General features: G+C 38.0%; 1 protein-coding gene across 1 annotated transcript in view; it reads left to right on the forward strand.

The window, feature by feature from the left end:
* The window catches only part of LOC136876438 (probable ATP-dependent RNA helicase DDX60), a 152,053-nt gene that overhangs the window by 99,246 nt on the left and 37,215 nt on the right, over positions 1-15,592 (forward strand). Inside the window, exon 4 of the mRNA XM_067150413.2 lies at positions 1,924-2,029. Coding sequence (XP_067006514.2) covers positions 1,924-2,029 — 106 coding nt within the window. The remainder of the gene's footprint in view (positions 1-1,923; positions 2,030-15,592) is intronic.

The following is a 15,592-nucleotide window of genomic DNA, read 5'->3' on the forward strand; positions in this document are numbered from 1 at the left end:
ACACCAGCTGAGGCATAATTTTTTCAACAAGAACCCACAATTTAGAGATGCGTGAAAGGTCACAATATGTAGGCCAAATAGAGTTGTTAATGTATTGAAGTATAATGAATTAGTACATGTTCTGCCATCAGTGATGTGTCATAATATGTTGTGATTCGTTGCCAAATTTCTCCTGATTTTTATGTTTGAAAGTTGGCAAGTCTGCATGTAACATAAATGATGGTATTGTACTAATGCAAAATACAGACAGTTTTAAATTAAATGTTGATTAATACTATTTCAGAAAATCCCTATATGGTATACCACTACATAGATGCTGTTTTACAGTATTAACTTTGATTTAACCCCATTCTCTTTCTTGCTCTAACAAGTGCTCTGAACAAATAATGGTATTAATGAGTGATAACTGCACATCAGGAGGAAAAGCAACAAATATTGTGTACAAGAAATCTTTACCATCAACTTAAAATTGCTCTTGTACAAATTCTGGGCAGGTCACTAGTACTGCATTAGCAGACGTTTCATTTCTCTACAACTATGTGTATGTATGTTCAGTCCGTCAGCGCTTCCGCTGGTGGGATCCTCAACAGCTCTGCCATCCGTTGTTATAGATGGCCTAGGCATCACTTTTAGAGGCGTACTAGGGAAATGAGGAGTGAGGTAGTTTCCTGTTGCTCTCCTCACCGAGCCAGAGTTATTATTACATATCAGTCTGCCAAGCCCACTGAAATGCATCAACCGACTCTATGAGCAACATTTTCACACCATTCATAGCAGGGACTGGCTGCGTTAAATCTTCTTTCCTATTGTGGCTGAAAAAGGTTCCAGCTTCCTTCATTGAATGTTTGTTCATCTTCAATGTCTTCTTCAGAACTGGAACCAATATAGAAAAATATCGACATTTTCATGGTGAATATTAAAAGGTACATACATGAGCAGTTGCAATTTAATTTCTTTTGACAATTGATTTGCCTAGTTGCAAAAGCAGCCATGTCCAAAAATATGAAAAAATAAGGTTTTTCTGGCTTATTGTGTTCATTACCCATCATTGCATATCAAAGATAGTCAGGTTATCCTATATCTTTCTTGCCCAACAGTTGCAGACAGTTGGAGCCAAGTTTTAAAATATTTGAGATGCTTTGCATTCATTGAGGATTATCAACCCTTCTGAACACTATTTAATCCTGAGCAACGTGACACAAGAGCAGTGATGAGTTCTTCCATCCCTGATGACCTGCTTTCCGAGCAGTGATTTCCAGTGGGAACACAGTAATGTCATGAATCTGGTTGACCCATCTTTTTTCGGCTCATCCTGATAAACACTCCCCATGAACATTTCCCTGGACAGTTTTTTAATATTTCTGTTCCTTTAGTGTCTCACACTGTCTCAAGATCTCTAGTCCATGTCTTTCATTTCATTCTCAGCAATAGTTAGTCATTCTCTACCAGTCTTCAGAGAAATTTGAAATGTGGAACTGAGAAAAGCCATCGGGTTGTGCTGGGAAAAGATCAAATGAGGTGGGATCCCATGGCCTAACATAGAGAACAAGAAGCCACCATCTGGATTTCAGTGACATTTTCTGCGCTGAGGGTTGATTTCCCACCTAAGGTAGTTCATCTGACCAAAGCCATTGACTCCTTTAGGGTGTCAAGTTATTTTAACTCTCATGACACTCGGCCTCCACCAAGCTGTGCTGGCAGTAATGTAGCTACTGGTAGGGCTTCCCTTGCCAGACAGGTTAGTGGTGAGGAGCCAGACTAAGGCGGGGCCTGATGGTACCCATGTCGTGCGCACTAGTTATGAACCACTGGGAGGAAGTAGGACAAATGATGTGCATACAATATTCCAATAGCATCTTCAAAGTATGTCTTAAGAATTTGCTATAAAATATGAGGGGTAAGATTTTTGTTTGAATTTTGCAGGGCTCTGACTTACTTAAACTGCAACTTAGTGTATCAGAATATTCCTGAGTTGAAGGAGCAGATGAAGCACTTTTTTGCCTTCAGCACGCAGTTGCTCATGCTACAGGTAGGCACGTTTATTTTTTAATATATTATTCCATAATTTTTAGACTAATGTCCCTTCTCAACAAATCAAATGTGTTCTTAATATATAATATTATATATAAAAATGAATGTTTGTTTGTTCATATTCTATAGACTCAAAAACCAATTCACCGATTTCACTGAAAATTTCATACTTTGTTTTTATTGCTCCTGAGAGGGTTATGGAAGTGGTTTGACATGTTAAGTCCTCACCATTCCCTAGATTTAGGCCCTTTGGCACATCACAATAGGCTAATATAGGCGAAATATCGAATCTGTCATACAAGGACGAGACAGAGCTCATTTGAAGCCGTGCAATGCGAGGAACAAACCAGGACCTGAAAACCACATTTTAAGGCACTGAAACCAACCATTTTCAAGACATTAGCACCTCGGTACCCCGGCTTTAGGAATCGGCTGAAGAAGTGCTCCACTGTAACCATGGCAATGTTAAATCAAGGATTCTAGATTATCGAAAAAGATCAATATTAGTGTCGATCCATATATTTCAGGGTTGCTGAGATGAACTGTGACAAAATTATAGATGTAATAATAATCTAAACTTATATTTATAAAATAACATGTCCTGACTGACTGACTGACTGACTGATTCATCATCACCGAGCCAAAACTAAAAAACTGAAGATTTCACAGACATGAAAAGTTGTATTTGGAATCTCCTTTAAAAATAAAGAAACACACATTTCTTTTTTTTTTTAGGAAAATTCAATTAATGCGGAGTGAACAGGAGTGACAAAGGGGGTGAATTAAAAAAAAAAAAGATAATATCTACTGCGACGCCCCGTGTCAGCACAAGCACTCTACACCCAGGGTCTTTGACAGGTTCTTCTCATTGTGGGGCTACTTCCGATAATTACCACGCCACAGCTAGCTAGGGTGACTGATTAGTGTATAATTATGTTGGCTCACATCCCCAATATTGAATAATGATGAAACACATCGATTATGAGATGTTGAGCTGGGAATCCTATTGGGCGATCAAAAGTGTCAGTTCGAAAATATGACGCATCAAATGAGTTAAATAAATTGCTTATGTTATATGGTTTCAAGTCCATCAATGTACTGTTAATATTTCTCATAATCGCAAATCATCTGATATTTACGATGAAGTTGATCATGTTACTAAAGTTGACATTTCCTTATAACTTAGTATGAACATAAGGTTGGAACGAATTCACAGATATGGTTGATTACATCTAAATAATATTGATAACAAGTTTATTCAAAATAAAGTCCCTAACTAAATTAAGACGAAACCAAAGCGTCTTGAATTCCCAAATATATGAATGTTGAAATCTCAACCAGTCATTTGTCCAAATTAAAATCAATGTAATGCAGTGATAGCATTGCATAATTTTCATATTTCAAAAGGCTAATCATTGATACGAACACCAGTTCACAGTGATATTTAATATTATCATAAAGATTGTTAAAAGAATATTATGTGGCTTCATTGAGTATAATCTGCCTGATTATAATGACCTGCATTATAATAATCATTGCCTGATTGTATTATCATTCAACCATATATGTCAGACTTAATATTCCATATGTTACATATTTTTGACGGTTTACATTCGTTTTCGTGTATCTGGTCCTGACAATAATGCTTTTTCGTGATTCAAATGAAATAAAATTAAATCAAATATTGACGATTATGCCCTTAAATAAACTAAGTTGTCCTGAAGACACTCGCATAAACACGAAAATAAACACATAACAACCCTCACACATACCTTCGAGGATTTATCTAACCTAACGAAATGATGGGTGATATGAATGATGAAATGACATGACACAATATCAATATAATATAATCACACTCAAATAGCAAAGTCAAAATATCACATGATATCTAATCTACATACTAAATAACTACTCTGTCCATGAAGTGCTACTCTTGACCTAATACCAATATAAATGGTCCGTTATTGGACATCATAAATTTTCCAGCTAACTCATTCCTGGTTGCCAGCGTTTCGCCCCCGTGTGCTAGGTTGGGCTGGTCAGTTGGTACCTAGCACACCTACCAAGACGCATGGCTAGTGCTTACCGTGGAGGCCACTGCGTAGGCTATTTGAAGCCACCAGCAGTGCCAATGCACTATGAGAGACTTTGTCTCACTACCAAAAATTGATGCCTGCTTGGCCATCAGATGATATAGATGTTGACTCCCATAGGGAATCTGAAATATGTGTCCCGAATGAGTGAATTTATAATACCAATATAAATGGTCCGTTATTGGACATTATAAATATTCCAGCTAACTCATTCCTTGTTGCCAGCGTTTCGTCCCCGTGTGCTAGGTTGGGCTCGTCAGTTGGTACCTCGCACACCTACCAAGACGCATGGCTAGTGCTCCCTATGGGAGTCAACATCTATATCATCTGATGGCCAAGCAGGCATCAATTTTTTGGTAGTGAGACAAAGTCTCTCATAGTGCATTGGCACTGCTGGTGCCTTCAAATAGCCTACGCAGTGGCCTCCACGGTAAGCACTAGCCATGTGTCTTGGTGATAGCGGGTTATGTTATCTATGTCCAAGCGCAAGGCATTGGAGATGGTGGAATATGAAAATAACCCCATACTTTGACATTTAATTTCAAATGGCTAGAGTGGGTTTTGATGCGTACTAATAGAATACAGTGGTGGACATGTGCGCAAGAGAATCAAAACAATCTTTATCTCCATTTTCATGATAATTGGAGATGGGTTTTGTAATTACACGATTCAAATATTGTACATGGTAAATGGGAAAATTTGTCAGTGTTTTTGGAAACATAGATCAGAGCTCAACAATGGTGAAAGGCTTGCTAATGAAAGGCATGCAGATTTTTATATTGTTAGCGCTTTGACAGGAAATGTTGGAAAAATTACATTGTGTATTGCTGAAGATGAGCCAAGCAGTAGGTGCAGTGGCTGGGATGCTCAAAGGACATTGAGCACATTGTAACTAACTCCTAATGATTGGAGAATTGCCACAACATCCGTGGCAGCTTATCTCAGTGGACTTGTTAATAACACAATGGCAAATGTTACCTGGTCTTTCAAGATTACTACTCTCATTTCCTGGAGCTGTATATGACTGTTTGGCTTCCCAAACGGTTATTGCACGGTTGAAAAATGTGTTTGTGCATCAGGCAGTATCTCTAATTCTCCATTCAGATGGAGGCACCCAAATCATGTCTGATGGTTCAAAAGATTTGCTGTACCATAACGGTTTACATGTGAATCATCGAGCCCTAGATATCCTCCCACAAACTGGGGTGCTGAGAAAGTGGTCAATACAGAAAAGGGGATTCTTTCGAAATGTAGTGATGTCAACCTGGGACTTCCTGAATATAGGAACACCCCATTAGAATCGGTTCTTTCACCAGCCAAGTTGCTGTATGGTAGAAAACTGCTATCCACTTTACCATCGTCAATGACTTTCTAACAGGTACCTCAGCCAAAATTTTACCAGTTTTGAAAGAATGACTAAAATAAAACTGCAAAACAAACAAAATTTTGATCGAAGGAAGGGGGCACGAATGCTTCCACCTCTCCAGAATGGAGACAAGGTTTGGATTCGCGACATGCAGTGATATGGTTCTATAATTAGACAATCGGTGTTTCCCCATACATGCATGGTCAAAACTCAAGGACATTTCATTAGTAGAATAGATGATTCCTAGAACTGGTTCTGCATAATCAGATGTCATCAACAATATTAGGTCACAAGACAGCTTTTGATGCAGGCAGAAGAGCAGTTTTAATTTGAGCCTGAACAAACAAGCTGAATTTTGTACGGCTATGATCACCCAGTACTGAGAAAATGTTGTTTCACAAAATTTACAAGAACCTTTTTCACAAATATCAGGTGATATAAAAACTTGGTTTACTGATCAACAGTAAGTTACTTTAACACATTCACGCCCGTATCCGAGTTATTGCCTATAGCGCGTGACCATGCTGTGGACCGTATCCGAGTTAGCCCGGATAAGCGCAACCTTGAACTCGAGCCGTTCCTACGCAGCTGGGATCTATTTTGGTCACAAATATGTGCGAGAGAGATGAAAGTAATACCCTTATGAATGTTTCTACTCACCGAAAACCACATGGCCACGGCGATTTTCCCTCCCAATGCACTTTCTTTGTTTTGTTTCTGAAGGTAGCCTAACGCTCGCACAACTAGCTGCGTAGTTGGTTTGTGATTGCACAAGCGTGTGTATAGTCGCGTTCTGAAGTATAACCATGGCGTGTAGGGACAAAATAAATGATGCAAGTGATGCAAGTTTACAAAGCACAGTTTATCAGCTGCTTGAAAATTATCTTGGCCAGGGGTATACAGTCTATATGGACAATTATTACAAATAGCGTTTGACTCGCGAAACAATTACGGGAACAAAACACTGCCGTATGTGGAACAATACGGTCGAATAGGGGTACACCAAAAGATCTAAAGGAACACCAGGCAATTCTCTTTTTTTTTTTTTTTGCTAGGGGCTTTACGTCGCACCGACACAGATAGGTCTTATGGCGACGACGGGATAGGAAAGGCCTAGGAGTTGGATGGAAGCGGCCGTGGCCTTAATTAAGGTACAGCCCCAGCATTTGCCTGGTGTGAAAATGGGAAACCACGGAAAACCATTTTCAGGGCTGCCGATAGTGGGATTCGAACCTACTATCTCCCGGATGCAAGCTCACAGCCGCGCACCTCGACGCGCACGGCCAACTCGCCCGGTAGGCAATTCTCAAACGGGGTAAAAAAAGTGAACCCGACATACAAGTACAGTCACCTCTCTCTGAAATCTCAGCTCCATCTACATCATCAGCTCCAAGTCAACGTCCTGCAATTTTGCCGCCAAAAATGGCACCGGCCAAGGATCCTTCATTTAGGTTAGATGCGAAGAGAAAAGAGTATATTCTCTTAAAGTTTCCACCATCAAATATAGACAAGTTCCCCTGAAGAAGGTGCAAAGTGTGCTTCAAAAATAAAATTATTAGCGAAGCACGCTATTTTTTGGAATGTTTAGTGTTCCCATTCACCCAGGAAAATGTGACATTACCTACCATGCCCTACAGAGATACTAGAGGACTTCATTAAGGTACGTGGAAAATTTTGTTTCCATATCTTGTTCCGTTTAGAACTTATTGTGAAAAGAATTCGTTGTTGTTTTCTCTGCCACTAACAGCTGGAATAGCTGGGCCAGTCCTTTAAATACCCGCTCAGATGATGGGCGTGAATGTGTTAAGACAAAGTTTGGTAACGATTAGATCAATATTTTAAAGTTATGAATGTTCGAAGTGAGCACTCCATTTTAAATGGAAAGAATACTGGCCAACCAGTGTTGGTTCAACCAGCGTTAAAATTTTAACTGGTTATGATAAAAATTTCTACTCCATATAATTAAATGTATAATAAAATAACCTAAATTTTGGTATAGCTTGTTTCTATTTGGGTCAAAGAATATAGACTTCTTATTAACATATTAACTCTGGTGTCTATACTTTTTCCCATGACAGTAGTCCAACAACAACGGATACTGTGCTCTGTTGTCACCTGACATGGAATTTATTGCTTATTGCTGTCATAGCAGCTATTTTTTGTAATAAGTCAACTTAAAATACTACTGAAATTGAGCCGTACTAGGGAAAAATTTTCTTGCCATGAGTGGGCGACTACCTTTTTCCTGAATCGAACGCTTAGTCCCGCGGCGTCTTTCTCCTTTCGAGCTCTACGACTGGTTAACAATTTTTTTTCTTGCACCGTTCTTATGGGTGACTAACCGTATTTCACGGCATAATCGTCGCCACCGCGTAATCGTCGCATCCTTTATTTTCAATACAAAAATCGGACTTTAAACCTTTAATTACATAATCGTCGCACGTCCAAATTTTGTTCACTAATCTGGTTAAAAGGTAAATGGAACTGCAACGTAAGTTGCACATGAATGCGCAATTGAAATACGTGTATGGTTTATGGGCAATTTGGCAACACAGTCACGTTTGCGACATGTTGCACAACGTATAAATAAATAATACCGGTATATGTCTGACGCATGGCTTACCGGTAGACTATCGGCAGTTTGACAACGTGGTCGCGAGACAGTGTACTATTTATTCACCACCTACATATTATGCTTACCGGTAGGCTATCGGCAGTTTGACAACGTGGTCCCGAGACAGTGTACTATTTATTCACCACCTACATATTATGAGTTCCCATTTGAAATACGTAAGGCTGTAAGTTATCGCTTATCGGCAACGTCGCCAGGAAATACCGGCTAGGTAGGTTGAATGGACCTCGAACCAGCCCTCAGATACAGGTAAAATTCCCTGACCCGGCCGTGAATTGAACCCGAGGCCTCCGTGTAAGAGGCAAGCACGCTACCCCTACACCATGGGGCCGGCTCCTGTGTTATTGCGCACGAAGTGAAATCCAAGACGATAACGCAGATTTCCACGGAATTATTCAGCCGAATTATTTACGATGTCTCAGTTGTCATCGCTAGACTCTTATCTTACTACTACGTCATAAGTGTCCGGGCATGGGATGAAAACTTTTATCCAAGCAGTCAAGATAATTATTATCCAATGCTATTAAAGTTTTATTTTATAAACTCGTCAGTAATGTAATGTAAAATCATCAATAACTGGGTAGAAATATTAACCTAATTACCGTATGTTTAAAAGAAATTGAAAAAAATGAATGTTTGTTACTGACGTCTCGGAATACAGTCAACTATACAGTAGATCTACACCGCGCTAGCTAGAGCTCCGGTTTGCGAGCTTTGCGCAAGCACAGTAGTGTGTCGCAACCATCGAGCTAAACTGATAAATTGTTGCATGCTTCCTTGCTGCCTAACAGTATTGGCTGCTCTGGAATGGACAGATCACAGATGCATTTATTTGTTTCAGATTTACGTGATTACTGTAGACATGTGTGCGTGAGAATTTAAGTTTTTAATTTGTGTTTTGGGTGTTTGCAGAAATAATTTGTTTTAATAGTGAACAATTACGGAAAGTCATTTATATCGCAAAACATTAACGTGTGAAGCATTTATAAGCGATTATGGGTAAATATAGAAACCATTCTGCGGGCTTCAAGCTAAGCGTAATTGCCTTCAATGAACAGCATGGGAACAGAGCTGCAGAAAGAAAATTTTCTGTGAGTGAAAAGTTGGTGCGTGACTGGCGGAAAGTAAAAAACAAGCTAAAAAGCACAAACCCTTCTAGACGCGCGTTTAGAGGTCCTAAAACAGGGAAGTTTCCTATAATTGACGAAGAAGTGTTTAGGTACGTCAGTGAAATACGTAACAATGGCTGCAGTGTATCATATGAAATGTTACAAATTAACCCCTATGCATCCGTAAGCGGACTGGTACGCGCTCGAGCGCCTGGGCCAGGACTTCACAAGCGGACTGGTACGCCGGGATGCAAGGTCGCATATTGGAGATATTTGTGACATCTGTTGGCATTTTCCGGAAACATTTCTAATTGAAATCTGTTCTTGGTGTCTCAAAGTGTCACCAGAGTGCTCTGGTATGCAACTTTGGCAAAGAGAATTGATTAAAATATCGATCGAGAAATCTGTATTCTGTTGTTGACAAGATGGCTGACAGAAGGAAGTTGCTTGCTCGTGCAAAATGCTCAGTAGTAGCGAAATTCAAAGCATATTTGATGTTTTACACTCTGATTTCAGCAGTATTAGTGAGGAAGAAGTTATTAGTGATCCTGTGCATGAATGAAAACGAAATATATTACCAGAGATCTTTCGCGTAATAATATGGTACGACATGGAATGCCGAATGAACTTTCTCCCGCCCCTCAAGATCCGATTGCGACTGCCGGATTTGAGCCTACGATCTTGGTACCTGGATGTGAACACTTTACCACTGATCCTCAGACTGAATAATAATAATAATAATAATACACCGAGAGAGACATACGGCTGTAAATTCGTATTTGGGATATAGGTTCGAATCTCTTCATTCACTTACTCGTGATTTGTTTCCCATTAATTCCTTATTTCAAAATCAGGAAAATGTTAGGCTCATGTCGTATTGGTTTCCTATTATTTCCTTATTTCAAATCGGCAAATGTTAGGTTCGTGCCGTATAATTAAGGCCATAACACACACTAAAGAACTTCCGAGGTGAGATAAGGTAATGAAAATTTTAAGATATCAAAGGGATTTTTTATGTGTTATATTTCTGTAAAGTTCTGTTTTTGGTGTCATGAGCAATAGTGTGGAATTTCTCAATAATATACAACAGGTCCCGTGATAATACGCGCAGTCGATCACCCACTATACTGTTTTAACCGAAAGCTTGCAACACCCAGGTTGCATACAAGAAAGTTGGCGGATTCCTAGCAATGTCAGAGCAAAGGGCGGGAGGATGCATATGGGTTAAGGGACAGGAGGTAGCGCGCAAACACAACATACCGATAACTCAGTTTAAGGCGACTCGTGGGTGGATTAAGGGGTTCATGCGACGACACAATCTGTCAGTGCGAAGGAGAACAACACTAAGCCAAAAGTTGCCTGCTGATTACACGGACAAGATTGTAAATTTTCACCGATTTGTCATACGTTTGCGCAAGGAAACTTCATACTTGCTTTCTCAAATCTGTAATGCCGATCACACTCCAATTTTTTTTGGATATGCCTCGCAACAGCACTATTGCGCTAAAACGATCACGGAGTGTATTAATGAAAACCAGCGGTAGTGAGAAGTTGCGATGCACGGCAATGCTAGCCATTACAGCTGACGGGAGAAAGTTGCCGCCTTACATCATTTTCAAGAGGAAAACGATGCCTAAGAATATACAGTTTCCCCGTGGAATTCATGTACGAGTGCAACCAAAGTGTTGGATGGACGTAGAACTCATGCTGGACTGGGTTAAAACTGTGTGGAATAGAAGACCTGGTGCACTACTAAAACAACCAGCTCTGCTTGTTTTAGATAGTTTCCGAGGTCACCTCGTGAACGAAGTGAAGCAAATTCTCACTACAAATAAGACACGACAGATAGTCATTCCTGGTGGCCTAACATCTGCTTTGCAGCCACTAGACGTATGTGTTAATAAACCCTTTAAAGACCACTTACGTCGATTTTACAACGAGTGAATGATGAACGGCGATCAGCAATTGATGCCCGCCGGAAATATCAGGCGTCCACCCTTGGACTTGTTATGCTCGTGGGTGAAGAAGAGTTGGGATCTTATACCACCTGAACTAGTCTCCAAGAGCTTCAAAAGGACTGGGATTTCGAATGCACTAGACGGTTCCGAAGTTGACGCAGTGTGGCAGGGAGACGAAGAATCTGATACTGGTATTAACAGAGGCGAGGACGGCGCATCAGATAGCGAAACCTGCGATAGCGACACCGAAGATTTGGAATAAATTGCGTACCGGTAAGTCCGCATTTCACAACAAAGCGATAATTTTTTGCAAGTGTAATATTTTAACTTTAATACTCAAATTAATGACAAATTAACTTAATACGTTCATTTTTATTTTCAGGTTGGAAAAACGTTCGCCGAATTGTTGCGAAAAATTATGAATTTTGTTTTAGACTATTTTAATTATTTTGATGTATAAACGCGAGTATTACATGCATCTTAAATTTGTATCAAATACAATTTAGTTATAAATACATTTTTTGAGTAATACAAATACTGGTATTAAATATTCATCGTATAATGGTCGCACCCTACAATTTTTTTCGAAAATTTTGGTATAAAAAGTGCGACGATTATGCCGTGAAATACGGTATTTATCTAGAGCCGTGCTACAGTGCCTATCTCACCTTTCGGTCCTCCTCAGCAATCAAGAAAATTCAATGTTCGAACAATATCTCAGGGAATAAGTTACATCAGCATTTTTTTTTACCGTGAATCCGACTGGGATTACCCTCTCTACCTTTCATTACATGCAAACATCGATTGGAATATTGGGTCATGAAGACTCGGTTTCAAACTCAATCAATTACCATCATCAGGTAAGATATTACCTTAAATTAATCTTATAATCTATAAATAATATAAAATCACTTAAATTCTAAATTATTAATATTTATTCAAAATTATATCATATTTTCAGATGAGCTAAATGTTTTCTAAATATTTTGTATGAACATTGGTATTTCATCCAAACAAAAAAAAAAATCTTGAAGTCGTCCTTGAAGTCCATGATCATTAATCAAAAACTACCTCATTATTGCCTATGGTCTCATCCTATCAAATAATTCTTCTCCTAAAATTTTTCATGGATTAAGATTGTTTGATGAATTCATCCTGACTTCTCATTCTCTTATTAAAAAATTATAATTGTATAGTTCTTTGTATTGACATTTAGAAATTAATTAAATTAATGAATTAGCTTGAAATTGTGTAAATGACACAAGAGTAAAATAAAAATGAAACTCTTTTATGAATAAAGTCAAATTCTCGTGAAATATAAGATTCTACTGTTAAGCTCCAGCAGAATGTCGAGTTCTGACATACATCCAGTTTCGGTTATTGATATTTTACAAAGTTTCAAACTTAAGAATCCGAGAATTTTTTTTAAAGCTTAATTATCTGTCTAGGCTCTTCAACTAACTTTATCTTTCAGAAAACACACGCAGAATAAGAAATGTTTCATGATTGTAGCTCGTAATAGCTACCTACGTTAATATATATATAAACACGCACACACACATATATATATATCATTATTCATGACTAGATGTGATCAAAATATTCCTATGAAACCTGTAAAATCTTCAAGATAGACTCAACACCTTTGCATTCAAGGTTATACTATGTCGCATCGCTTAATAAATTCAATTATATGTTTGCAATAATTCGAGGCACACATTAAAGGACAGTTCCTAATCTAGTAATAGCGATAAGCTAATATTACGAGGACACTAATTTCATACCTGCCGACACTAATCTAGTGTTTCAGCTTAAATCAACTTAAATATCAAATAGGATGTGGAAATTTTCTTTGAGGTTGCCATAATAGCGTGAGTTGTAGATTAATTGAGATTAATTTCCGATGACCATACTTCATTAACATCCTGTAAACCCATCTTCAATTTGCCAATACGTCACATATAGATTATTCGAGGTTACGTCGCTTTAAGCATTAAATAAAACCATAATTCTACACTACGCTACATACACTCTCATTAATTACTTATACACGAGATTCTTTCCTCAAACGACCTTCCATTTATTATCATTCCCCAAACAAATAGCTGTGAAGGCCCTTCAGGAACTCTGAAAAGTGGTGGCAAAAGGGGCTCTGGTTAAGACGCAGCAGGTCGTTATGCTACTTAGGATCCAGAACGGGTAAAAAAAAAAAAAAAGTAAATAAATAAATGCAATGTAAATATTAATCTTATACCAGTTGTATAGTATCATTTGTAGTAATTCCACATACTGTATATCAGTTGACTATATTTGTAAGTAGTACAGGAGATATTATAAGTAGAATTTTGTAAACAATATAAATTTATGAAGGATGAGCTGTATGTTTAATAGAAAACATTGTTAGCGTAAATTGTATAATACTGTATTATAGGAAAATTTTCTTCTCTTGTTAATTTAATATTTAGTGCTTGACAATAATGTATTTTAGTGTACCATTTGCCACCGAGGTAAACACCTCATTTGCAAATAAAGAGAATTTGATTTGATTTGATTTGATTTGAAATATTCAAGGATATCTATTATTTATTATTCGCACTCCCTATCTCATATTTCCATCATATCCTTACATCACCGCATACATAAACTTCATTTGATCTATTCAATGTAACGCTCGATTTGAATAATTCCATATCCCAATGAAATTACAATATTATGGATCGACAACATCTATTTCTGACAATATGCACTTGATTTGTCAAAATATATATATAAATATAACCCATATTTACTCACGTTTGGCAATAAGTTAATATTAATGATGATCTTGGTAACCTACGATTCGATATGCATTACCGGTATTTACTCACTCCAAGTACATTTGAACGGCTTGATTATGGCGTAACTCTTTGGAAATCGACTGACAAGACGTTATTATAGTGCTTCATTGGCGAATGCGACATTTCCTACATATGGAAGTTCTTATCTGCTTTTGAAGATTACCAAACACCTTCATCTGAACAGCACTATTAATACGTTCGCGATGAAACTATCTTTATAAGTCATCTTTATAAGTTAAAAACTTCATTTTCCCGTATTGAACTGAGATTCACAATTGAAATGTCAAAGAGGTTCAACCTTTTCAATACAAAACGTGTTGTATAAGAAGTTCACAACATAATATTTATTGAATAATAAGGACCGGTTTCGACGCTCACTGCGTCATCATCAGCTAACAAAGATCAACAAATAGGCAAAGTACATGTCATGAATGATTTACATTAATAACTCTTGTATGGCTGAATACAAATGGTAAACTGCTTTGTCATAAAAGCTAGGAGAAACTTGAGTAAAATATGATAATGTGATGTGACACATAAAACATAGTGGTTTGATGGGTAAAAATTATGCATAAAATTGAACTGATGCTATGAGCATGAGAGTCTGAATATGGTGATAAAACTATGTGGTAAAAAAGTCATCTCTCGAAGATACATCGATCCATTCCTTACATCAACACAACCAACAAATTACTACATGATGCTACACAAATATCTACTTTTGAAAAATACAGCTTTTAAACTTATCTTATTCTGCCTGTGTTTTGGGCTGGGACTGCTGTAATTTCGTCCTCTTATGTGGCGATCATCTCTGGTTTATATCTGCGGCATCTCCGAGTCTTGATCGCTGGACTTGTGTTGTCGGGCAAGGCCGGTTCGGTTCCCGTCTGTCACCAATCCCATCTCCATCTAGCAGGCCATCACAGCGTTTTCACGTACATGCATGAAAAACATAGACAAATATAACATTAATTCCACGGTCTCCATAGTTATAAAGCCTTCTTATATTCTTTAGGTTCTTATGAGGAGAATATGATGACGTAAATTCAACTATTGCAGTTTTAACGACACGAATGGTGGCTTAAATACTGTCAGGTTAATGTTAAAATGCTTCAAGATATCATTTTCATAGAAATCTTCTTCAATAAACTTTCATCGATGCTCAGTTCAACCCTGCTTTCCGTTCAGTCGTCTTCTTCATCTCATGCAGTGTAATTTGCCTATGATCCTATATCTTTACGAGAAGTATAGCATTTGGACTTCGTATTTTTGTTAATTCTTCCGATAATTTTAGTATCTTCTCTCTAAAATCTGCTATTTCTTTATACAGTAGCTTCTTGAAATCTTCTGTGTATATTCTTCCTTTTTACGATCTTCGAATGTTCCTACTGTTGGTTTATAGTGAACTTTTCTATATCACGGTTACCTGGATTCCGTTTGCCTGTATACTTTCACTTATGTTAGCGGCCACATGGATTCCATTAGTCTGTATTTCATTACTTCGAACTTTCTGCCGCACGATTTACGGAACTTTACCGCTATGCTCGGCAAATGACGATTTCA

This window comes from Anabrus simplex, chromosome 6 (genome assembly GCF_040414725.1).
Source record: "Anabrus simplex isolate iqAnaSimp1 chromosome 6, ASM4041472v1, whole genome shotgun sequence".
NCBI lineage: Eukaryota > Metazoa > Arthropoda > Insecta > Orthoptera > Tettigoniidae > Anabrus > Anabrus simplex.